General features: G+C 37.6%; 1 protein-coding gene across 1 annotated transcript in view; it reads right to left on the bottom strand.

Moving 5' to 3' along the window:
- Positions 1 to 210: 210 nt before the first annotated feature.
- LOC114841553 overlaps positions 211 to 26,540 on the bottom strand; it is a 50,727-nt gene continuing 24,397 nt past the window's right edge. The window contains exons 3-5 of the mRNA XM_029126574.1: positions 17,318 to 17,481; positions 4,572 to 4,691; positions 211 to 271 (exon numbers count right to left, since the gene is read on the bottom strand). Coding sequence (XP_028982407.1) covers positions 211 to 271; positions 4,572 to 4,691; positions 17,318 to 17,481 — 345 coding nt within the window. The remainder of the gene's footprint in view (positions 272 to 4,571; positions 4,692 to 17,317; positions 17,482 to 26,540) is intronic.

Here is a 26,540-nt window from a genome sequence, read left to right as displayed (position 1 = left end):
ACCTTGGAGTTGTGAGGTACCTGATAAATACAAAACGCACATTTCCACCTGAAAATTCTCACCCCCAGCAGTTGACATGTTTTCTTCCTAGACCCACGCTGCACATTTGTATGTTTAATGCAACACGAGAGAACTAGATGGAATAACATTTTCGGCTTGTACACCAAGTTTCAATGTCCTGAACTCTTCTCAGGATCGCATTTTGATAACCTATACTTGGGCTCCGCCAACATCATCCGGAGAAGTGAAACTCAACGCTTCATGGAAAATTCTAGAACACACGTTTTCGGGATTAAATATTCAATCCCTAAAAAAACAAAAACACATGTTTTTGTAAAAAAAACTGCGCCAAGAAAAAGTTTTGTTTGGTTCTTACTAGGAAGTAGAAATTTTTGAAAAATACAAAGAAATGAAAAAGAAAGCCAAGTCAGCAATGTCGAATAAACGAAAATAATGCACAATCAGATTTCTATAAGAGAAATAGTTTCAAATCGAATGAGGATTTTAAAAAAATTCTTGATGAAATAAAAAATTAGTAGAAGGAGGACCAACGTCCTTGGCGCGGATCAGAAGATGGAGAATTAGATTGATACTAGACAATGAGTTGAAAAACTCCGCGCCAAGAACGTTGGTCCTCCTTCTACTAATTTTTTATTTCATCAAGAATTTTTTTAAAATCCTCATTCGATTTGAAACTATTTCTCTTATAGAAATCTGATTGTGCATTATTTTCGTTTATTCGACATTGCTGACTTGGCTTTCTTTTTCATTTCTTTGTATTTTTCAAAAATTTCTACTTCCCAGTAAGAACCAAACAAAACTTTTTCTTGGCGCAGTTTTTTTACAAAAACATGTGTTTTTGTTTTTTTAGGGAGATTTCATTATTTTTTTCAAAATAAACAAGGAATCGTTTTTATATCCTGTAAATTTTTTCATTTTCAATTCAATTCGGCTCATTTATTTTTCACACGATAAATCATCTTTCCAATTAACAATCGAAGTAAAACAAATAGTTCTATTCCACAGTCGTTATTTGCACCGACTTTTAATTATTTATTCAAGATTTTCCGACTGAATTTGCTTCTTCGAGAATTCATTTGTGCACGAAACTCGATTGAAAAATATCTGTGGAATTCATCATTCGTGCACCATATTCAATTTGTAAATGCCCGGCCTTCCCTCCTTGGTGCGTGTGGTTGTATTGCATTGGTACCAACTCCGTAACAAAAAAATGATAGGAGTTGATGTGAAATGCGAGAATGTGCATATGACCCCGTTGCTATGCGCGTATTTTTTTAAACATTGCTTCGAACAAAAAAATAGTTACATCAATGAGAAGCTTGTGGCCAATTTATATAATGTAACTAAGAGTATTTTTCATGTAGCTCGTCACGTTTGTATTTTATTTAATGGATATGATTGGGAGGTAGTGGAGGGGGTAGTTGCTTCGTGTATAGATACACGGCAGCGATCGGCCTGATGTTTTNGTGTTTTGTACAAACGGAGTCAAAACTTTTCTTGGCCGATACGCTGCCACGTATCTCGATGCATCGGATCTTCCTCGGTGAATGCCCTGACGATGGTGACATCGATGTATACCAATTACCGTCGCACACATGAGTTTTATGACATCTGCGATGAATTGAGTTCCAGACGCTTCATCAGATCTCTTTTCATCCGGAATATTCATGGTTTACTGGGGTGAACTCCATGGGTAACACACAATATCGAACATCCGTCTCCTGGAGCGTTGATGCAATAGCCTTAGAAATAGGACTGTGATGGTATGACCTACGTTCGACAGGTTTAGAATTTTTCTTGCGGGTGATATTACATGAAGAGAATAGTCTTTCATGAAATGGAATCAATATTAGGCCTTGCGGCAGTAATTATGGAATTTTTTGAGTATTAAAAGCTGTTTAAAAAAATATATGAAAAATTCTATCGATCTGCTTAACAGAGAAAAAAAGTTTTTATTTCAAGGAATAAGTCATTAATTTTTTTTAAGAATCTATCACCAATTTTTGATGATATAAATCACTCACTAAAATGACCAATTAATAATTGAAGTAATTATAAACTGAACTATCAACTCAACTATTATTCTTGAGCTTTCAATTGATTGAAATCTAGATTAATTTATACTATTCTACTTTATTTTATTTTACTTTCATTTCCGTCTTCACAATTAGATTAACTTAATTTTATCTATTTATATTTTTATTAAATATATATATTTTTTCCTCAATTCACATGTTACAATATTGAATGAAGAGGAATTATGTTAAAGATTAATAAAAAGTTTTTTTTTGTGATCCAAACAAATACACAAAACGAAAGTCATTCGAAACCTCATTTGGGTAATATGAAAATTTCTCCATGTATTCCTGAAAATTTTTAAAGTCGATAAAATTCAATTCGAATCGAATTTATCGATTTTTTAAATCAATAAATTCGATTCGAAAGAATGACATAAATGCCAATGAATTACAAAAATCACGAATTGGAGACTAAAAATTTTTAAAAAGGGATGATCGGCTAAAAAATGAAGAAAACTTGTTTGTCTTCAGATCTATATATCGGTGGAAAATGGGAATCACTGTGTCTTCTTCGAATATGGGCGGGATATGAATATTTTGGAATTTTTATGATCTAATTTTAACGAGACAAAATAAAAAAAATGTAAAAAAACGTAGGCGGGATGAAATTAAAAAAAAATTTTTTTTCAATTTCTTCCGACAGTTCTAAAATCGATATAATTCTTCGAATAATGGAAGAACAGCCATAAATTCGATTTCTATCCTTGTCTTTTGATAGAATGAATAGAATAAATGACAGAAATTGAGAATTGGAGACTAAAAATTGTTGGCAATATCCTGTAATCGTCATTTATACTCGTTATCACTCACACAAGTATAGATTGAATAGATGAAGAAGTTTTCTATGTATATGTAAATGTAAGATCCTAACCTAACCTCGTGTAAAAATAAATACTCTCTCATTGCGTCTACTCAATATACTATCCACACATATTTATTTATCCTGCTCCAAATATCCACTGCCATCAAAAATTTTATCAGATTATTTTTATGTAATTTGCGTGAGTTAAAACATTCTCGTCTTTCTGCTGCTCAAAAATTCGGAATTTAATTTTCAGTGACATCTGAAACTCCAGCATTGTTTTCTCCGTAAATCGAGTTCAATGTCACTCTTCTGAAAATTGCTAGTCAACTGTCCACGAAATTTCAACTCATGATTGCACCTCAAAGTCATTTATTCCATCGATTGTTTCCTCAAAATTACAAGGTCTTTTAATTTGCAAAGTACTACAGTTGAAATTCGCACAAAAATTGAATCCTTCACCGTCCAGCATGGAGACACCACCATCAAGAGAGCACGAGAATGGTGGGAAAACTCGTTGGAGGAGTCAGGCTCGAGATAAAGGGCGGGTAAAAGGCTCAAGGGCTGTCACGACTGAAATAAGAATCCCCCTCTGTTCTCTCTCTTTTTCTCCTTTCTATATGTATGTGGAGCTGAAGCAATGGGATTGAGTTTGTGAAGTTTAAGGGGTAGTCCCCCTGCTTAATGGTATTGCCTACTTGAAGCCCCTGCTACGCTGCTCGCTACGTGATCGTACAGCCAAACCTTGAGCAATAAAAACGACACTCGTAATGTCTCTTCATGACTCCAGACAGCTTTCCATGTTTTTAATCGAGGGGAAAATGGTTGGACAATCAAACTTGTTATTAGGCTCTTAATACTGAATGAGATGGATCAATGATGGCTTATTCACATGGAAAATACAAATTTCAAAATATAAATAATTTTTGTCAATTTTTCAAACAATTCATAATGCATGTTATCGTGAAATTTCCAAGTTTCGGAAAACAAGATGTTGAGATGTATTGATGACCTGGGGTTCCTTTTGACCCCAGTCGATAGCCCAGGAAATTCAAGCTGAAAAACTCAAGATGACGATTTTTTATCTCCAATAGTTCCTCTAGAATTTCAAAAGTAAAAATTGAGCAAAAAAACTGTTTTATGGGTTTTTTTCCAAAACTATTGGAGATAAAAAGGTTGTCATACTGATGTTTTAACCCGAAATTTCCTGAACTATTCATTCATCAATCCCCCAAACTATTTAAATAAATACAACAAGAAATGAAATACTGACGATCCCTCTAATTCACCCAAAAATAAAAGAATAAGAATCACAAATTCATCCCAACTTTCTTCATCACCGCAATGTGTCTCCTCCTTCGAGCTTCTCTAGCCGCAATTCTGACATAAACAATTCTCTCTGACATCTCCATTTCCTCCCAAATATGTGAGGCAATCAGGGCGATAGTTCTGTTAGACAGACATCCTGTCAGTATTTTCTGATATTTCCGGAAATAACACATAAACGGATTGATAGATCTGATGTTTTTCCAAGGCTTGCGTCTGATATCGACATTTCGACTCCCCCGTGTATCCGTTAATTCCATTATATTTATTTCTCGAGAAATAGCCAGGGTCTTGACGTTTCTATCAATTTTACTCGGTGAAACAATTGACATGAAGTTACTTACATTGCACTTCGGGTGTCTGGAATATCTCGGTTGCTTGGTAGACCATCCGACGCCTCCTGATTGAATTTGTTCCTGGCGTAGGGGTCCTCACCAGCTCTTAAGCCACCTCTAGAAACGTATCTGAAAATTTTTATTATAAATTTGGGATAATTTGAATAATTTATAAATAAAACAAGTGGGAAATTGCTCTTCTATCTGTGTATATAATAAAAAAAAATTAAGGGGGGGGGGGGGGAAATTCCGGGGACGTTGTAACATGGGAAGTGCTCATATGGGGAGGGTGTCCACGGGGGGGGTCCAGCGATTCCACCAAAATCTGTATATGAAGTATTGCTCCAAAACATTTTCGAAGTTCTGCTTTTTTTTCATCTGAAATTCGATTCCACTTAGGAGGCACTCTCAGCTACAACTTTTACAAATATTCCCCCCAATATCCTCATATATATAATAGAAAAAATGCTGGTTATTTTTGGGACTTCTTCCCTTCAATTCAAGGCAATTGAACCGATGAATTCGTACTTTCATATTCGAGTGTACAAAAAAATATCTCTATCAATGTCAACTTCATTTTACGAAAAATAGTTAACGGTAAAACTTGTCATTTGTGGTGGTTATAATAGTGCAAAAAAAATCCTGTATAATTATCTGAAAAGTAATTAAATAGGAGAATTTACAGTACATGCACATAAAGAAAACTGTACCAAGGTCTGTCATTGTTGAGTAGGAATAGAAATAAAAGGCCTAATGAAGCGAAAACAGGAATCTGAAAGAAAGTGAAGCTTATCCGAGTGTTATTATTATTATTATTGAAAAAAAATGAAAATGCTAAGTCCTCGAACTTTTCCAATCACATACACAGCGAGAAAAGGGCGGAGGGAGAGACCTATATGAGGTATTACACGCCAAATGACTCAACCGTTGACCCTCACCCTCTTGAAAATTAATGGCGATTTTTTCTACGATTGGGAGAGGGGGGCTTGAAAAACTATCTCTCAAATTTTTTCAGAATTTTTTGGCAGCCCAGTTTGGAGATATGATTTTTTTCTCGTTTTTCCGTTTTTCTTCAATAACTCGAGTTCTATCCATCCGATTTTGATTTATTAAGAGTCAAAATTTTACATTTTTCACTGCCTATAAGAATGTTTTTAGTAAAAAATTTTTTTCGATCTTTAGATGCTCATAATAACGACTTTTCTAAAAAAAAAAAGTTGAAAGAGTTGAATTTTGAAAATTGTCATTTTTTTTCAGTAATTCTTATAGTCAAAACAAGTATTTGAAGCCGTCATTCAAGTTGGGCATCCGCCTGGATCTATTTTATTTTTAATTTTTTCTTTTCAAAATTTCGCAAATTTGGTCAAAACACCCCAAAAAGATTTCGATAAAATATAGAAAAAATATGTAATATATAGATATACAGTCCAATTCACTTCATACTGTCTATAATCAAAGTCAAACGGCAATTTGGGGTGTTTTGACCAAATTTGCGGACTTTCGAAGAGAGAAAATTGAAAATAAAATAGATCCAGGAGGATCCCCAACTTGTATGATGGCTCAAAATACTTGTTTTGATTATTAGAACTACTGAAAAAAATGAAACAAATTAAAAGTTACATAATTTGCAAAATTCAACTATTTCATCTTTTTTTAGAAAATTCGTTATTATGAGCATCTAAATATCGAAAAAAAAAATTTATTGAAAATATTCTTATAGGGAGTAAAAAATGAAAAAATTTGACGTTTAATAAATCAAAATTGGATGGATAGAACTCAAGTTACTGAAAAAAAATCGGAAAAAACAAGAAAATCATATCTCCAAACAGGACTGTCGAAAAATTTTGAAAAAATTCGAGAGATAGTTTTCAACCTCCCCATTCGTAGAAAAAATCGCCATCAATTTCCAAAAGGGTGAGGGTCAACGGTTGACTCATTTGGCCTGGAATACCTCATATATTAAGAGGTGTCCATAATGAGGGGATATTCTACAGTGAAGTTCGGTGAAGGCAGTTGTGGAAAAAACACTCACGGTCGGACCCACTCGGTCAAACGGTGGGGGGGGGAGGGGGGGGGGCGAAGTCCTCCGGGTTGGCGAGTGGAGCGAGCAGTTGCATATAATGTAGTTATTTTTGCTAATAAATTAGCAATATGTTTCTAAATGGTTATTTTGCACATCTTTGCCTTCTATCGTATATAATACATTGTTTATTTCATTTTGTTAAATTGAATATAATTTTCTTTTACCCAATTTTGTCAGATTATCAACTCAGTTAAATGTTATTAGCATCATTGTTCTTATTATCCCTTTCCTTCTATAAAATCGACTGTCTTTTTTATAGTTCTATCTCTCCCCTCAGCCCTTCGACAAAATGTTAATAGAAAAATTTCATTTACACATACTTGAATGAATTTGAAACATCACATTTGAAGAAACCATCAGAAAGCTCACTTTCAGGGAAATTCACGAAAAATTCCAAATTTCCAACATTCATCATAAAAATCAAATCAACCAATGTATCGGAATCATTTTTTAACTTCGACTTGATGGCATTAAAACAAATATTTCATGCGATGATTGGATTCATTTGAAGCATGATATTCAATGATATCCCCACAATTCTGATTTTCAAAAAATACAAAATGTTTAAAAATTTGCGAATAAATTAAAATAACGATTATTGCTATCGCTTTCATTTTCGAACTCGATCAAAGGGACATCCAAACAAATTCTTTAAGCCATTATTCAATCAATTCAGAACATTTTGCCAAGTTAGTTTTAAGGCTTTCGCGGTCATGATGAATGACATTATTGGCTTCCGGATGGATGCTGCGTTTGGTTTCAGCATAGCGCCGACGTTTCGCAAACATTGCAGTCTGCATCTTCAGGGCTGTGAGTTCCGATGTCTGAGGGTAGTCCTTTTATGCCTTCCCCTGTGATGCTGGGAGTAGGGGAAGGGAGGGGGGGGGTCAGCCAATCATGTTTTAATTGATCAGCTGAACAATTAAAAAAATGTTGCCCCCAAAAAGATCTCTACTGAGGAAATTATTTGTCGGATCGAAATAGCGATCTACCATCTTCCTCAGGAGACCTGTGACGAGATCCGGAGGCAGTTGTCCAACATCCTCCACAAGGCTACTTAAGGCTAGTTGAAAGGTCAAGCGAAAGCTACAGAGCAAGCTCTCATGGCCCTCCTCCCCTACCTGAGAGGCACCACTGAACGCATCAGCCGAGTACTCGGCAAAAACAACATCCGAACAATCTTCCAACCCCCAAAGAAGATTGGACAAATGCTGCCGAGTGCGAAAGATGGCAGGCTGCCTCTGACTACAATAGCCGATGCTGCTGAAGAATGGTTAAGATTTGAAACAATAGGGGAAAATCATTCTGAAGGCATTCTAAAGAAAGAGATTGATCATATTCTTTCACCCATTTTATTGACGGCCAATTTTCTACATCTTATGTACAGAGGAAAACGTTTCGAGAACAATTCTATACGTATGGAAGTAGTCGTTGAGTATTTAATAGACGCGTTGGATCAAAAGGCTCTCAATGATTACTACGAATTTGAGCGAAAGAAGGGGCTCTTTGGAAAGTTAATGTCGAAAGAAATTAAAAGTGCTGAAAAATTTTGGAGTTTTGCGAAAACAAGATATCCTTTGCTTACTCAATTCGCTTGTAAATTAATTCAAATACCAGCGTCAGTATACAAAGAAACACTCTTACTAGTCTGTCGTAGTAATTTGAATATTGATGATTATGAAAAACGAGTAGAAATGTATCATAAATTGAAATTTCAAGACGAACATTCCAGTGATAAATATTAGAATTTTCTTTTTATTGCTAAATCATCGTCGCAGACGATTCGTCGTAAATATTAATACATATTATTCGTCGTCAATATTTGTTGATCAAATATAATGAACCTCAGCACATAAGTGCAGTCTGTGATACGTAAGAAATTTGGTCTTCAGCCATTGAGTACTTTTTATTGTTAAGTCATCGTCTCAGAGAATTCATCTATAGTATAATATTCGAGTCAGCATCAAAAAGCTCTGCGTAATCGATTGAAAAATAAAATATCTAAAAATATTCATAAATGAATATGTAGATACTTAAATTTTGATATATTAAAAATTTTAATTTAAAATGATATACAAATCCTGCGACTAAATGCAAGACTATTGTTAACATGATTGAGTGGAATATAGCATTGAGAATCGTGATTATTATATCCATTTTATATCCATGATATCCAAAAGGCTGTTATACATTTGTGCTAAATTAAATTGTTATATCTACCTATTCTAAATCTTGTTATTATCTGTCACTGACAGATTATCAGTATTCAAACTGTGACATCCAATCATCATCCGATTTATTTTTCATCTTCCAAAAAAAAAAAATTTCAATAAGTTTTTGAGATTTTTCAGCAGTTAATCGATTCCTTAAATCGGAATGTACGAATGACCAATTAGAAAACAATCGTTCAATTTGTGCAGAAGATGCTGGAATTTTGAGTAGTTTTTGCGCTAACTTTGCTAAGCCTGGATGCATTTTCTCAGCCATGAACCAGTACAGATGAGGTGACGTTATTTTTTTTCCATTCAATCTAGCAAAAATCCCTTCATTATCTGCAAAAGCTTTCAAATGCGGATCATCATTGAAATTCTCAATACTTAGTTCTTCCTTGAGAAAACTGTGGACGGCAGATTTATATTTCTCTATGTGAATGAACTGATGCCCTCTGTATGAGGGATGTAAATAATTGGCAACAAGCATCGCAGGTCGTATGACTTTATCTATTCGAGCTTGCACAATTTTCTCATGATTTTTATTATTTGTTGGAATATTCAGAGCGAACCATCTCTCACATGCCTCAGCAACACTGAACTCTGAACGTTGGCACTTATTAACGATTTCACAGATGGGATCAAAAATCGAAATATGATCTTGAAGTTGACTTTCAAAGTTGGAGTCGAATAATAATTCAGCTCTGTCCGGTTTGAGAACGATAGTTCCATTTGTTACAATAGTACGCATCATTGAGAAGTTATCAAGGCAACAGCGGAAAGAATCTCTGTTACTGCACCACTGAGTTTCGCAAGGAAGTATGATTCGCTTTCCTCCAAGTTTGACGAGTTCTTTTTCCGGTCCTGGTTGTTTCCATTCTCTTAGTAATTTTGTGACACGTTCAGTGAACTCCGGCTCAACTAACGATTTAGCGAGTAAATTTTCACTGTGACTCCCACATGTAATATGCCAGATATTCACAGATTTTCCCATGAGTATCATAGCAGAGGCATTATCGGATACGACCGCGTATATGTCGATATTATATTTTTCTTTCGCTATTATTGTAGCCTCTCCAATGATTTTTGTTAATAGGGAACCAGTTTCACTGAGACCTGTCAAGTCCCATGAATGAAGATACAGACTTCTTTCAATTGTGATATGGAGTGTACATACGACTAGCTTGCTATTCGCTGCTGAGTTTTTCCAGCCATCAATTAGGAGAACACCATCATCTTCATGATCTTTTTTAGCACAACTTTGGATTTCCTGATGTACTTTGTCGAGCAGCTGGTTTGATAATCGTTTCCTTGTAGGCACAATATAATGGGGATTGAGCACTGCCACGAACTTTTTGAAGGACTCCGACTCAACCACATTGAAAGCGATATTACATGTGAAAAAAAACCTGGCAAGTGCCAAATCAATTTCCTCATCTGAATTATCACGATTGCGTTTGTTACTATTCATGGTTAATGGTTTTGCTCTTTTAATATTCATATTGTTTACTGATGATTTTTGATCAGTGATGAAATGTTAGAAATTTCGTATTTTGAATACCTCAACTAACGAGTGATGTTCAACTTGAGTCAATTTTGTTAGGTTAGGTTGACACGAAAAGTGATATACAACTTGTATATTATTATTATTATTATTATTATTATTTATTTACTGCTTTTAGGATACAAAGCCCCATCGCAGAGGGGGAATGATATACATAATACATAAGAATTGATAATTAAGAAAAATATTAGTTGAAGAGAAAAAAGAAAGAAACTTGAGTACAAAGTAGCTTTCTGGAAGGGAAAGGAAAACAGGAGCCATGTCTGACTGCAGTTTAAATTAATATAAACTTATAAACAAAAGCTTATGGTAGCCTGCAAGGAGCGCAAAGAGGCATTAGTGACATCAATTGATCTTCTGGCAATTAGACAGTTCAGTAATAGCTTATAAATGTTCTTATTTTGAATATAATCAGAGTTATAGAGTATGAAGCTAAGGGAGCAGTTCGAGAGATGAGGGAATTTTTTAAAGAAACTAATCCTGTGTGTTAATGTCGCTGTACAGTTTAGACAGAAATGTTGGAGGGAATCAGGCTCATTGAGGTCACAGTACTTGCATATACTATTAGGACTAAACTTAACTCTACTGTTGTTTAGGTAAAAATAACAACTATAAAAGTTCGCAAGACGAAATTGTGCTAATATACGTTTACAGTGTAGGCTATGATTCTCAGTTAGATAATTCGATTTCCAAAGTGGGGCTTGAGAGGGACAAGGAGGTACAAGTTGACATGAAGAGGATAGTTTCCACCGTTCAATATCAGCATTTCTGAGGATTTGTTCATAACAATTTAGTATTTCACAGGTATTAGAAGCTAGCTTGTGGTAATTTACATCTTCCCAGAGCTGTACATGTCCAGTTAGCTGTAGAACATTTCTAATTTGAGATGCCCAGTTATATGAGTCATCTTGACTGCAACTGAGGCTCAGTTTAACTAGTCTTAGAATGCAAATTTTCGGTGAAAAGGAGTCATTTTGTTTGAGCATTTTCAGCAACCAATCCCAAGTTAGTTTCATGGTTCTGTATCTTGTGTGGGGGAGGTTTGTCTCAAGCTTGAGAGCCCATCCCGGAGTACATTTAGGGAGATTCAAGGTTCGTCTAAAGAAGTCAAGTTGAGCAGTTTCAAGGTCTACAGTAGATAAAAGGTCCCAAGCAGGTACAGCATAAAACAGAGTCGAGGTAACAAGAGAATTGAAGAGGGTGGCATAAGTACTCCAGGAGCTGACACCCAGACCAGACAAACCTCTTAATGCAGCTCCAGTTGCCATTTTTGCCTTGTTGATTGCATACCTAGCAGCTTCGTTGCATAGACCGTTTCGAGAGAGAGGGATGCCAAGATATAGATATTGCTTGACAACCTCTAGCTCAGCGCCTTTATACATCTTAAATTTAGAAGGTAATTTTTTCGGTCTACCGGATTTTTTGAAGGCCATAATTTTAGTTTTTGAAACATTAACTGCAAGGCCATTAAGGTCACAGTATTCTCCAAGAACTCTGAATGCTCTCTCCAAGTTAATATGTGAGTTCACAAGAATTGCCGTATCATCAGCATAAAGTAACATCAAGACGTCAACAAAACCATCAATGTTTAATACCGAGATATTTCTATCTCGAAAGAATTTCTCGAAATCTGCAATATACAGTATAAATAGGAGTGCACTCAGAGTTTCGCCCTGCAAAACTCCCTCAGTAACATCAAATTTATGTGATCTTTCATTATTACAGTTTATTTGAATTTTAGCTTGATCATAGAGAGATTTAATTATTCTAATAAGTTTGGAACTAACGCCCATTTCACTCAACTTGGCCCAGAGCTGGTGATGCGGAATCGAGTCGAAGACTCGACGAAAATCTACAAATATAGAGTATATTTCACGTCTTGGAAGGCGAAGTTGTAAATGTACAGCAGAGAGCAGTGTGAAGATTGCTTCGCTGCAGCCTCTACCAGCCCTGAAGCCAAATTGAGATTGTGGGAGTTTGCAATTCTCCTCAGCCCATTTTTCCAGCCTCTCTTTCAGGATATAAGTGAAAATCTTAGTTATGTGGTTAACGAGGGCGATACCGCGATAGTTATTAGGATCAGCTTGGTCACCTTTTTTAAACACCATGGACAAGAGGACATCCGCCCAAGCCTCTGGACATGACTCAGTCACCAAAACACGATTGAAAAGGTCTACGAGGACTATCTTTCCGGAGAGAGGGAGAGAAACATAAAATTCATTGGAGATGAGATCAGGTCCAGTTGCTTTGTTGGATTTTAACTTTTTAAGAATCCAGTCAAGTTCCGTCATCGAGATTTGTTTTTCTAGAGCGGGTACAGAATTGGTGGTAGGGATAAAAAGGGGGAGGTCTCTTTGTGGGTAGATGTTACTATAGAAGTTATTCCAATTATCCATTGAGACTTTACAAAAATAATTTCTTTGAGGTTTCAACTTTTTTAACGTCATCCAAAATTTTTTGGAGTCTTTTGAATTATTTAGGGCAGATGTTAATTTATTTTTAAATTCTTTTTTCTTAATATGAATGAGAGCCTTATATTCCCTGCGAGCTTGGTGAAAGGCATTTCGAGAAACAAGGCAATATCTGTTACATTTAAAGGAGCTTCGCAACTTCAGATTTTTCTTCGCAACTTCAGATTTTTTATGCTTGATAAGTGGGTCTTTAGCCCAGGGGTGCTTTGAGTCGCTATGTTGAGGCTTGGAGGATCTGTACAGAGACTGCAAGAGGCCAGCTTGAGACGCAGCACTGACCATTGAGTTCTGCAGTAGGCTATTCAGTCTATCTGGGAAGACAGTAGGAGCATAGGAGAGGGTGCAGAGGTCAGAAGCAATGGATTGAGTAAATATTTCAGTGGCTTCAGAATTATGAGGGGCCCACTTGGGTTTGGTGAGGGTGTTACTGGGGGGAGGGACACCGGTAGAGGGAAGGGGCGAGGTAGGTAAGGGAGAGGGAGTATCTGCAGAGGGATTGTGGTCCAGGTTGGGGTCAGAGAGGGTGAGAGTTACAGGAAATTGTCAGAGAAGGGCATGGACAGGTCAACTGAGAGGTCCGCAACGTAGTGTAGGTGAGATGCCTTTACAAATATCAGGTCGACCACACTGGCTCCATTGTGGTTCAAAAACGTCCAGCTGGTAGGTCTGTCGCCCTTCACGCTCCCGTTTAATAGTATAAAACCATTCTTGGACATGAAATCCATGAGAATAGGACCACGATGGTTGACAAATTCATCAGAGTTAACGATGTCTGGGTAACATACCGAATCAGTTAAAACGTCAGGTGGAAGGGGGTCAAAGCCACCAACTCTGGAGTTAAAATCACCACCAAGGGTAACTAAATCGTTCCCATAAGCCAGCTCAATATGGTCCAAGAGCCTCTGCAGTCTCCCTAGAACAGATAAGAGGTCTAGATCAGGGTTAATGTAAATATTTCCAAGAATAATGCGTATATCAAGAGTTTCGAATTTACAAAAAATCCAGGTATTACAGATACTTAACAGAGAAGAGGGGCTAGTTGAGAAGGTGCCAAGGCCACTACTCGGGCGACCAATGTCCAGGGTATTTGTAGCATTTCTCCAGTGGCAGGGGAGGCCTCGTAGCAAGTAGGATGGGTAGAGAGGCGTTGAGAGCAGCCAGGTGTCGGAGACACAGGAGATACTAGCATCACGTGTAGACAGGCCACTTAGTGTTAGGTTGTCGAAACCGTGGATGTTCCAGAAGACTATTTGAAGTTTGTTGAGGCTCAGCAGTTTTTTGGCACTGGATGGAAGGTGGCAGCAGCTTGTAGAAGTCCAGGGATTGAAGTAGGTTGAGGGTTGCTAGACCCATTGAATACTCGGCTTTGGTGAGCATTGGTAGGAGTTGGGCCCTGAGGTATGATATCTTGGGCTTGGTCATTCCAACGATAAGCCATGTTATCGATCGAGAGTCTGTTGTAGGTGAATTTAACTTGCTTTCCTGAGTTTCTAGCAAGCTTTGCCAGCTCTCTGATTCTCCTAGCTACTAGACTTTCATGCGTAGAGAGATCTCTGTCAATAAATACATTGCGGAAAAGAGGGTTCCTTATCAGATCTTTTTTACTGGACAGAATTTTGTTTTTAGCCTCGAGGGAGTTAAGCTGGACGATGATGATGTTGGGGCTTCTGCCCTGTAGTGGAATGAAGCGAACTTGTGGCCCAGCATCCGTTAGCTCAAAGGCATTTGCGAGAAGATTTTTAACGTCTCGTTCAGCGTGCTCAGCAGAGGTTAAGAGACCACGAATCACAATGTTCAGCTTTTTGCGGTACCTCTCCAATATGTCAATCTTCTTTTGAAGCCCATTGATAATGTAGGAGTACTGATCAGGCAGGGCAGGAGCTGCTCTATTCGCTTCAAGGAGCGAGAATTTCTCATTGACAATAGCTTTGAGGTTGTCATGTTGGGGCTGCAGATTATCGGTATTATTATTCATTTTAATTTCCAGATTTTGACAAGTTTCTATGACCTCTCTTAAGCAAGATGACATCTCTTTTTTAAACTCATTTGTAGAGTTAATAGAGGCTTGAAGAAGCTGCATTAATTTATCAAAATTCAAGGTGGCATCGTTTTCAATACGCGTCAGCCTAGCATCAATGCTGTCAGTCTGACAGACTTGTTGTTGTTGAATCGCTATGGGCGCAGGAAACATCTTTGTTGCTATCTGTATTTGCGTGAGATTGGGTTCCTGTGATGAATTATTGGTGAGAGAGGCGTAAAGATCAGTACTCGAATTATCAGATACTGAAGGTGATAAGGAAAGGTTCGAGGAGTTTTTATTTCGCCTCAAGGAAAAATCCACCAACTTACACTGCTTGCTATCCAGCGTCCCTCTGGGATATGGAGGTGATTTTCGCTTACGCTTGACAGAAGGAGGTTTTGGGCTTGACGTCGCAGTGGGCGTGTCGGTGGCAAGTGTGGAAATACCAAGGGTAAAACAGGGAAACACTTTAGCTTCAGCGGGACCTCGGTTATCGACAGCAGGTTTCGAGGAATCTGCAGGCAAACTCATCAGAGCAACTAAGCTCTTCCTTTTTTGCAAATTAGGACATAACCTCAAAGAGAGAGGTTAGATTTTTTTAAACACATATGTACTTAAGACACTGTAATGACGTCTCAGGATTAATATCTCAGAATCAGGAACACACTTTCCACTACACGGTGTTTACACTTTTAGATTAAATAAATTACGTATAACGGTAGAAAAATAAATCATCAATAACTGACACCATATGGCAGAACCGTATCGTATCAGCGTCACGAGCGCCCCCTATATATAACCTGTATAATACAAGTGGCGCTGCTTGCTTAGAGACTAAAGTAGAGTCCAAGTCTTGGGTCCACGTGTATTATACATTTTATACGTTTTATACGTACTATACGTAAAATACGTATGAAACGTATAAAACTGCTAAAAAGGCCTTATGACCCAACCCTGCCTCTGAGTATACCAGAAGTGTACGAGATCCCCTGCTCATACGGAAAAGTGTACATTGGTGAAACCGGGAGGAAGATCAGTACACGGATAAAGGAACATCAATGTTATTCTAAATACGGTCACTTACAACAGTCTGCACTTGTTGACCATTGGATGGACACTGGCCATAGGATCGAGTACGCTCAAGCCCGAATGTTGGCCAAGTCTCAAGGATATTTCGAAAGGAAATACCGAGAAGGCTTGGAGATCTACAAAAACCCTAATAACCTCAACAGGGACAGAGGATATCAAGTGAATCCTATTTGGAAAACCGTCCTCCCGGTTTTTTAATTGATCAGCTGATCAATTAAAACATATGATTGGCTGATCCCCCCTCCCTTCCCCTACCCCCACCATCACAGGAAAAGGTATAAAAGGAGTACCCTCAGACATCAGAGCTCAGAATCGGAGCTCATAGCCCTGAAGATGTAGACTGCAATGTTTGCGAAACGTCGGAGCAATGCTGAAATCAAACGCGGCATCCATCCGGAGGCCAATAATGTCATTTTCAAGTTATTGTGAGACAACCGATTTTGTACAAACTAAAAAAATTAAAAAAACTAATCGATGAATTAAATTTTCATTAATAGCGATCGATAGGGTTCAACAATACCTACATTTAGTTTAAAAAAAGATTCAATTCCATCCATTCATTAGCAAACAATTGAAGATAAACTTTACTACCACCTGGAAGAGTGCCCGGCGCGTAACTGGGAGACCAGGGTTTGAATCGTGACTGGGTGTGTGAGGCGAATTTGGAGAGTGAATTTCCGTAGTTCCTGGTAGCTTAGTCGGAAGAGTGCCCGGCGCGTAACTGGGAGATCCGGCTTCGAATCCCAGCTGGACGGTGCGGGATTTTTTCTCTCTAAATTCTAATTCTCTTAGAATTTTTTTTTTTCGAGATTTAAATAGAATTAGAATTTCGAGAGAAAAAATTCCCGATAGCCCTAGCCAGGAATCGAACCCGGGTCGCCCCAGTATCGCGCCGGGAACTCTTCCAACTAAGCTACCCGGGATCATAGAAATTCTCTTCTCCAGATTCAAAAAAAAAAGAAAAATTTCAGTAAAAAATAAATTTTTTTACCGAAAATTGATAACTGAATTATCAGCATAATTATTAATAAATCAGCAGGGAATTGACTTGTCACACCCGGAGAAATCATCTGTCGGAATTAAATAAACTTGATTAATATTCAATAGTTTTTTCAACATAAAAAATGTTTTTTTAAACCAAATAAAGACTTTATTAATTAAAAAGTGAACAATTACTTAGAAAGCCAAGAGAATGAATTTATTAATATGTAAGGGTTATTTATTTAGAGCAGATCAAGAGTTCCATTAGATTCGAATGCATGATTTCTCGGGGTGAAAGCTCCCGTACTTGGCGGGAGCGATATTCTTTGAGGGTTACCCTTGTTCGTCGAAGTAGTTCCATGTTACTCTGGGATCTGGGGTGGGTACAGGTAACAGCTCTGAGGACATGGCCATGGCTGTGCCATCTGGTTCAGCATAACCTGAACTTCCACTTGATAACCCGAGACCTGGTTCTTTCAGTCTTAGTGCTCGATTTTCGTTCTGAAAGCAGATGGAAAACAAAATATTATGAATTATTTGACCCCAATAGTTTATTAATAATTCCAAAAGCATCTTTAACGTCTAGCTGGTAAAAATATGAGTTAATATACAGTCATTGAATTTCGGCTACTGTTTATAAAATTTCACAATCTTGTTGTTGAAATTTATATGCCAATTGGAGATTTCCATAGGCCACAGGTGATACGTTGATCGTTATTAAATGAACTTTACCTGAATCAAATGAAGTGTTTTGAGACAGAATTCCTTTTTCGTCGAATAATTAATTGAATAAAATTTTAAATCGAAAATAATTAACAAAATTTTATAGAATTACGAGGGAATTCACACCTGAGGTAGTCGGGGTCTATCGACTGTCAGGGCTCATGAAATATAATTCTGACGAAGTAAATAAATGATTGACAACAAAAGTCGGGCGCCAGCTAGTTTTGTGGTAAACTAACAAACCAAACAAGGCAATATGTCGACAAAATGGAATGAAATAGAGATGAAGGATTCGGTTGGGAAGACCCAATGGGAGAATACAGAAATTCAGTTTGAAAGAAAATATAATTGCCACAGAAGATTATTTACTTACAGTTTGACGTTAAGTCACAGCTTATACAGTAGAAAATGTATTTTAGTAGACAATATCGACAATATAGAACACAATTAATTGACGTATAAATGATACAAAAGACCACACTGAGAAAAAAATTTATTCCTTCCAAGAAAATGTTATTGGTGATATCTTTTTCATACTCTTAGTAGAAGGAAATATCTCTTTTGGAACGTATTTCTCCAGGCCAGTCATTTCCAGGTGCTCCGAAATCAGTTTCAAGCATGAGAATTATGGTGATCTATAAGAATATTCTTCTGCATATGACCTCGAAGAAACTCCGCTAATAATTATTAACATTTGGAATTATTCCAATTTTCTTTACCTGAGAAAATCGCCAATTTGTAAAATCCGGAAGATATCGGAGAACATTTTGTCTAGGTCATATGTAGCATAATAATCAGATTGTTCAATATCACTGTAATTTTTGAGGATAGACTTGAACTCTCTGAAAATGACTGTCCTGGAAAAATTCGTTCTGAAAAAATATTATCTTCTGACGAGAATATCAATCCTTGGCAGGAATAATTTTTTCTCTCAGTGCAGGGAGATCGAGCTCCCGTGTTAAAGTGTTAGACAGGCTTTTGCCGGAATTAACCACTTGGGGCGCTGTTGGGTGGTGGCGGGGATTTCAATGGGAATAGGAAGTGACAGCATACTTGTTTTTTGAAATATTTACCTGCCATCAACTTTGAGAAAAACATTCAGTAGTAGTCAAAAATAAATAAATAAATAAATAAATTGCATACTCAATGATACAAATCCAAGGAGAAGTATCCATCGGGCGTGCACTAATCACACACGATACGTGAACAATATAATACTAATATTGTCAGTGTTAATCAGGCAAAGAATCCATTACAGATTCAAACAGCAATAGTATTGGCGTTCTTTACTAATTATAATTCATTAATCAATTAAAGGGCCAATCTAAGTTCCTCAGAAACTACAATATCGGTTTCATCTGTTATCAGATATATCCTGGGATCATAGACTCTACGACGTATGTATGCATTGTACGAGGGTACACAGCAAGGGCAAATCGTTTCTTTCAATTTCCAACAACGGATGCAGAACGATTAAGAATTCGATTATCTGTGGCATTACCTCACGAGAGTCATGCCTCACGAAGGTCAAATGTCAGCAGAGTCACACCTCACGGGGTCAAACATCATAATGATCATACCTCACAAGGGTCGTGCTTTGCAAGGGTCACAAGAGGATGGTCAAGTTTTACGAGGGTCACTAGATAATGGTCAAATTTCATGATGACAAAACGCTTCAAGGCTCACAAAGGGAACGTCAAATATTGAAGGGGGTCAAACGTCACGAGAGTCAGAAGAGAGTAATGAAATTTCACAATGTTTGAATGCCACAAGGGTCAGTTCACCGAGGGTCCAACGGTGCAAGGGGATGAGCAAATTTCTCAAGGGTCACACGGGTCAGAAGGGAACACGATGCTTAGACGATCCTTAAAAGTCACATAGAACAATCTCAGGCTCTTAATTGTGAGAGGGATAATTGTGCTAATTATCAAGCTTATTGAATTTCCACGGAATCATTTGGGGCCCTGAAAAATTGAAAAATTTACTATCCCCTATGACCCTCATGACGTTTGCCTTTTGTAAAATTTGATAATCCCATTATAACCCTCATATCGACTCTCATGAAACTTGATCGTCCCCTTGTTACCCTCGTGACGTTTGACTCTAATGGAATTTGCCATCCTCTTATGACTCTCGTGTTGACTCTCGAATTGACTCTGGTGACGTTTGACCCTTGTGAGATTTTACTCTGGTGACGTTTGACTCTCGTGAAGTTTGACCCTGGTGACGTTTGACCCTCGTCAGATTTGACTCTAGAGACGTTTGACTCTCGTGAACTTGTTACCCTGGTGAAGTTTGACCCTCGTAAGTTGTGACTTCAATGACGCCTATGAGCTATGATTCTGATGACGTTTAACCATCGCGAGGTATGATGTTGGTGACGTTTAACCTTCGTGAGGTCATCATAATGGTCATCATTATAAGGTTTGACCCTCGTGAGGCATGACCCTGGCGGCGTTTGATCCTCATGAGGTATGACCCTGGTGACGTATATTACGTGATGCATGGTTGGCATCCCCAGTCAAATCCGCGACTATAGGGTTTAAAAAATGAATGTGTATTACATTAATATGGAAAACATACTTTGTGCGAAATATCTGTTTTCCAAATGATGAATAAATTAATTTGAAATCATGATTCATTTGTAATTTTATTGTATAGTGATTTTTGAGGATTAAAGAACCCCTGATAAGGGCTTCCCTGGAGGCCGAAACGTGGGGTCATCGACAAGAATTCTGAGTTTTATTTTAATTTGTAAAATTACTAAATTAAGTGATCAAAAAGGATGATCTGATATAAGAGGACAAATACTGCTTGATAAACCCTACCTACTAGCGAAAAGTCGTCTCATAATGATCAATCTCATAATCTAATTCCTATTTCACTGACCCCCGTCGGTTGGACATTTGAAGCTCATGCTGCCGATCGTTTTCCAACCCCCTCCACCATTAATTCTACTGATGACAGCGGGCCAAGTGGGCGGGTCTTGCGAAACATCGTCCAACTTTCCCCATCTGAGCTTGAATCCCCTGCAAAAGACTCAGTGATCGCAGGATAAACGACTCGATACAATTTCAAGGCTAGGAACCAAGTGTCGTGTGCTCGTCGTGACTTGTTGCTTCGGGCCCGTTGTCCCCTCTACAACCGCCCCAAAAATCAATAATTCCGCGAGACATCAGCGCCTCTGTGTCGACTGAAAGATCGTGGGATACTATCATACCCTAGGTGGTATGATAGTTGGATTAAATTAATACAAAACAAAAATGTCCGGAGAAATGATTGACACGATAAATTTATGGGAAAAAGCCTATGGCATAAAAAACCCAGATTTATTGATATACACAACGAGAGATATTAGATGACTGCGAATGACGGTGACACACGACGATTCACACATACACATATACATACAACACAATGTATTTGTTCGTTATTTGATAGTTTACGACAACGGTTAGCACGTGTCCACACATATAAACATTTTAACCTACACTAAAACTTTAATAACGCAGGCTAATTTGAGGGTTGATTGGCGCAATCGTTAATTGCGTCCTTGGAAGCATGGCTTGGGTGCCACGTGGAGGCACGAAATCGTGTGATTTCGTGCCGTTGGTTAATCGTTCGTTCGATCGTTAATTTAAGCCACTTGCTATTAAATTTCGTTTCACTAGTGCACTAGTTGTTATTAAATGGTTTCAAGTTGTTGAACCCGTTGGGTTCGTTTGTTTAAAGTCGTGATGACTCGATACAATTTAAGATTTTGTTAGAGCTCGATACAGATTTCAGTATTAGTTTCTATTAACTGACGCCATGGCGTCCGTCAGCGTGCGTCCACCGCGTCGAGCGAGAAAGTGCTGCCACCATTTACCGCCTACCCATAACCGTCAGCGCGGGCACATACCAGCGACAACGGCGCCCGTAAGGTGCCGCTGCCGCTTGTCACCAGTATGTGAACGCGGCATCAGACCTTCGCAGGTGTTACGATGTAACATCGACTGTAGGCGCTCGATTTGATTTGAATTTGACATTTTCTGACGTTTTAATATCCTATTTCGACTTTTCATTTATTTTATATTGAGCGTGATGACCGGGTAATAGATTTGGGGTCACAGTTTCTAGATACTAATAGAGGATTTATTTTGAATGAATAGATTATTCATTTTATGTTCTCAATACATTTTCCAGTGAAGTTTTGAAGTTTATGAATTCCCAATAAGAATACTGTTGAATTGAAGAGAATAACTCCATATTAAATGTTTCACTTCAAAACCAAATTAGTATATTACGTTACAAGTGTGAAAAAGGGGGAATGTTAATACGAGTGGGGTAATGTTTTTAGGGAGAGTCGTAGGACACGCGCATCCGAGCGATAGATCAGACGAGACAAGCCGAGGGGGCACGAGTCGAGCCGAAGGCTATCGCTGTCGAGTCTATCGCTCGACTGCGCATGCCCTACGACTCCCCCTAAAAATATTAACACACAAGTTTAACGTTCCCCCTTTTTCACACGTGTAACGTTTACTATTTTTTGAAATAAGTATTTGGAAAAGTCATCCTATTGTGGGATTGAAGTTTTGACTAACATGGAGGTTGACGAGGGAATACTTCATGAAATCCTCATGTCGTTGCGTTGTTTTAATCGTTAATTCACTTTTTTTCGCAAACACTTTTGATTTACGGATGAGAGGCGACCAACTAACGCGTAATGGCTGCCGTATGGCTGATATTTTCAGCGACGCACATAGTTACAGGAATAACGACACTGGATTGGTCGAAAACGTACCGACTGGTGGCATCTTTCAAACGGTGACATAGAAGTGAACCCTAAACTTGTAACTGTAAAGTCAGCTGTTGTAAATGAAAAGTAAATCTTGTAAACGAAAAGTGAATCGACAGTTCGAGTTTGACAACAATTTATAAGATTTCCAAATCTCATTGTTGAAATCTAAACACTAATTGCAGATTTCCATAGGTCACAGATGATTATTCAATGAACTTTGTTTGAGTCAAATGAATTATTTCTACATTCTAATAGAGGATTTATTTAGAATGAATGGATTATTTATTTTATATTCTTAAACTATTTTCATTGAGGTGAACATGTAAATTTATGGAGTCTCAACAAATATATTGTTGAAATGAATCCAAAATTTCCTAATGGAATGTTTCATTTCTAATCCAAATGAGTCATTTATCTGGACATATGAAGAGGCTGTCAGCACGAATTGAAAATTCATCAGGGGTAGAATATGGAATTTGATACAATTTACAATTTGAATTTTGACAACAGTTTATCAAATTTCAAAGTTTAATGATTAAAATTTAAATGCCAATTGAAGATTTTCATAGGTTGCAAATGATGAGTTTCTATTCATTAAATTAAATTCACATGAATCAAATGAATCATTTCTAGATTCTAATAGAGAATTCATTTAGAATGAATGGATTATTTAACTCATGTTTTCAAATAGGTGTATCGCTCTGGATATATGAAGCAGTTGTCAGCGAGAATGGAGAGTTTATTAGCAGTAAAATATGGAATTTGATGCAATTGACAAGTTGATCCGGAAATTTTCCACACAAAAGACAAGGAATTCAATGCCCTCCGATCACATACCAGAGCCCTTTCCCTCCGCACATATCGATCAGGTGATTAAGCACGACGCTCCACATACCGAAGCCCCATATATAGTAATGTACCTCACAGTTCCACAAAGGCCCCTCGAAACCGAGATAAGAAGTGCCTCCGGACGCAACTTCTCGTGCTCTTTCCACCCTCACCCCCCTCATCGCTTATTGATTTAGCATCGACACACCGTATCTTCTGGTTCCACTTCCTTCGAGGTAGTGTCGCCAACACTGAAGAAAATTCGTGGTTTATGGGTTCGACAATGTTGAGACATTTTCACCTCATAAATTCTGATGAAATGTTTTACTGGAGCAATTGAAAAAGTTTTTTAAACTTGGGGAAAAGTTTACGATTCTTTCGGCGATCTTGACATTATTTGAGTTTTTAGGATTTATTGGTACCCCTGTTTCCATAGGAATGACACTTTTTATTGGTACTAGCGTATGAGGCGCGCTAGGCGCACCTTAGTCTAGAGTGTGGTGGCATATGTCTCCCTTTTCATAAATTTTTTAAACTGAGTTAAGATGTAGGCATAAATTTAAGTCAGTCTCCAGATATAAATTCATGTTCAGATCTAAATTTGTATATAGACCCAAACGCTCCTCTTCTTCCCACCCCTTAACGCCCCATCCCCAGAAAAAGTAAAGGAAATCGTCTATGAAACTCCAACTTATTTACTCGAATTAATTTCCCAACTCTCAACAAAAGATTTTGAAGAACGTGTCTTGATATCACCTTTGAAATTTCTTTAAAAAATGACAAAAAAAAATTTGGTCAATTTCCTGCATACTCCGACTCCGTACCCCCTGGTTCTCCCCTCTAGCCTCATTCATTCAATAAATATTTTGAAAAATCTTATGTGTGATTATCACACAGATTCCCAACTTGCCACTAGTTAAGAGGGTAGGAAGGCAAAAAACTACCGAAAGGCAGGCAAATTTTTGCTGTAAGAATTCTCTTCGTTCAATTCTGAGGCCCAAAAATTATCACAAGAAATGCCTCACCACCACGAGAGTATGAGAGAATTCGTGGAGCAAAAGTTTTCCCGCGTTTCGGTCGTTTTTCTGCCCACTTAAACAGCCCTTGAAAATATCTCAAAATATGCTGTTATCCTTCAATAACTGTAGGGAGAAGGAATCAAAAAAAGAGAAAGACAAAAACCTTCATCAAATTATTCCAATTTAGCCCGCAGAACTAAGAAAAGATCATCAGAAATTTCCGGAGCATCCTTCTATTACCTCCACCATTACCACTGCTCTCTAGAAAAAATCATAAAATACCAAAAAATCTACTCGTTTTCTATCTTTCTATCGAATTTACTCTTCAACCCTCAAAGGAAGTGGAAAATCATCATTGAGAAGTCTCTGAGCGACATCCAGATACCATATCCCCTTCCTTCCTCACCCCTACTAAATAGCAATTGAATTGAGTTATAATTCCCATCGATTTTTTTTTACCATCATTTTATTTACATCGCTCTGATTCGGCTTGAGCGCACTACGAAATCCGATCAAGATTTGAGGACGTGACGGCGTAGTCAGAGAAAAAAAAAGTGGAGAAATTGATGATTTAAAAAAAAATAGATTCTTTGATCCTCTAAGAAACCATGTGCAAAATCTCAGATAGCCTAGGGGTTGGGTAAGAACAGAAATCATTTCCAAAGTTACTACTTATGCATGACTTCAAATGGAGCATAAATAACCCCAGCATTTTCCCTGCATTATCGACCAGTCGGTAATATGGGAAAAATGCAGCAAATTGTGATGCCCCATTTAACCTGATGCATAAGTAGTAACTTAAGAAATTATTTCTGTTGTTACCCAGCTCCTAGGGTCTTAATTGATCAAAGAATGTATTAACGAAAAATCATAAATTTCTCCACTTTTTTCCTCTGACCACGCCGTAACATCCATAAATAGTTAGATCGCACCATTCTGCCCAACCAGGTTTTGAACGCGGAACCTCTCACATGTAAGCCAACGAACTCACCCAATGCGCTAGTCTATTCGGATCCACTGAAATTTGATTATTCCTCTTACCTTCCCCGTCCATATAGTCAAATTCATTGCCCAACGATGCCCAGCGATTTTCTTCTACTTTTTCTGGGGATACGGAGTCAAGGGGTGGAGAGAAGAGGAACGTTTGGGTCTATATACAAATTTAGATCTGAACAAGAATTTATATCTGGACGTGACTTAAATTTGACTGAGTTTAAAATATTTATGAAAAGGGAGACATATGCCATCATACCCTAGACTAAGGCGCGCGTAGCGCGCCTCATACGCTAGTAGTCCACAAAAAATTGGAAGCAAATTCTTGTTCAATTTCCTGATCCCCCCACTCCATATTGAGGTGGCATGAAATTAGGCTCGTTTTACCAATCCATTCATCATTCGTATTGGTAATTTTTTTTATTGATGTGACCATTTTTTGCGGCAATAGCTTAACTATCACAAACATATATATGTGACAGCTAAGCTATGTCACAAAAAACGGTGACAAAAACGTTACATGCTTTTTTTTAAAAGAGGATTATTTATTTGGAATATACATGTATTTTAATCAAAATGTTTTCATTACATAAAATAAATAATTCAATCATTACAAATGCAGGATTATTGAATGTTGATAAATCAATTTTCTTCTTCTTTTAAAAAATTATTTCATTTCTAACTAATCAAGTATTCATTTGAATCGAAGAAATATTTTGTTACATTAACAAAATGATCTATTTGATGCGAATAAAAATTTCTCGAGGTGTGAGCAGGGGGAAAACTCATTTTTGAATTATGAAGAAATTACACGGTCCGACAAAATACGCGAGAGTTCGGGCCGGAGAATGAAACTTATGCTACTCGAAAGATTTTTCGACGCAGAATCCGAATCTGTTTGTTAAAATGCATTCAAACGTATGGTGACTGAGAAACAAAAAGGTAAAGTCGGAAAATTGAGTGAAATCGATCAAGTTCAAAGAATAAAAAGTCAATGAATTTTCTTTCTATTGAGCCCGGGAAAGAAACAGGAGTTTCGGGATTCTTAGAAGTATGGAGTGGAGCAGAGTATAGTGTGAATAAAGGTGCCCGTGAGATGCTGAAAAAAAAGCGCAACGATATTGCTCTCTCTCTCTCTCTCGCTCTCTCTCTCTCTGTCTCTCTCTCTGTGTCTCTCTCTCTCTTTCTCTCTCTCTCTCTCTCTCTCTCTCTCTCTC

This window comes from Diachasma alloeum, unplaced genomic scaffold, assembly GCF_001412515.2.
Source record: "Diachasma alloeum isolate Michigan unplaced genomic scaffold, Dall2.0 Dall_scaffold_00804, whole genome shotgun sequence".
NCBI lineage: Eukaryota > Metazoa > Arthropoda > Insecta > Hymenoptera > Braconidae > Diachasma > Diachasma alloeum.
The sequence above is the reverse complement of the archived record's forward strand: the minus strand, read 5'-3'. Positions and strand labels throughout refer to the sequence as shown.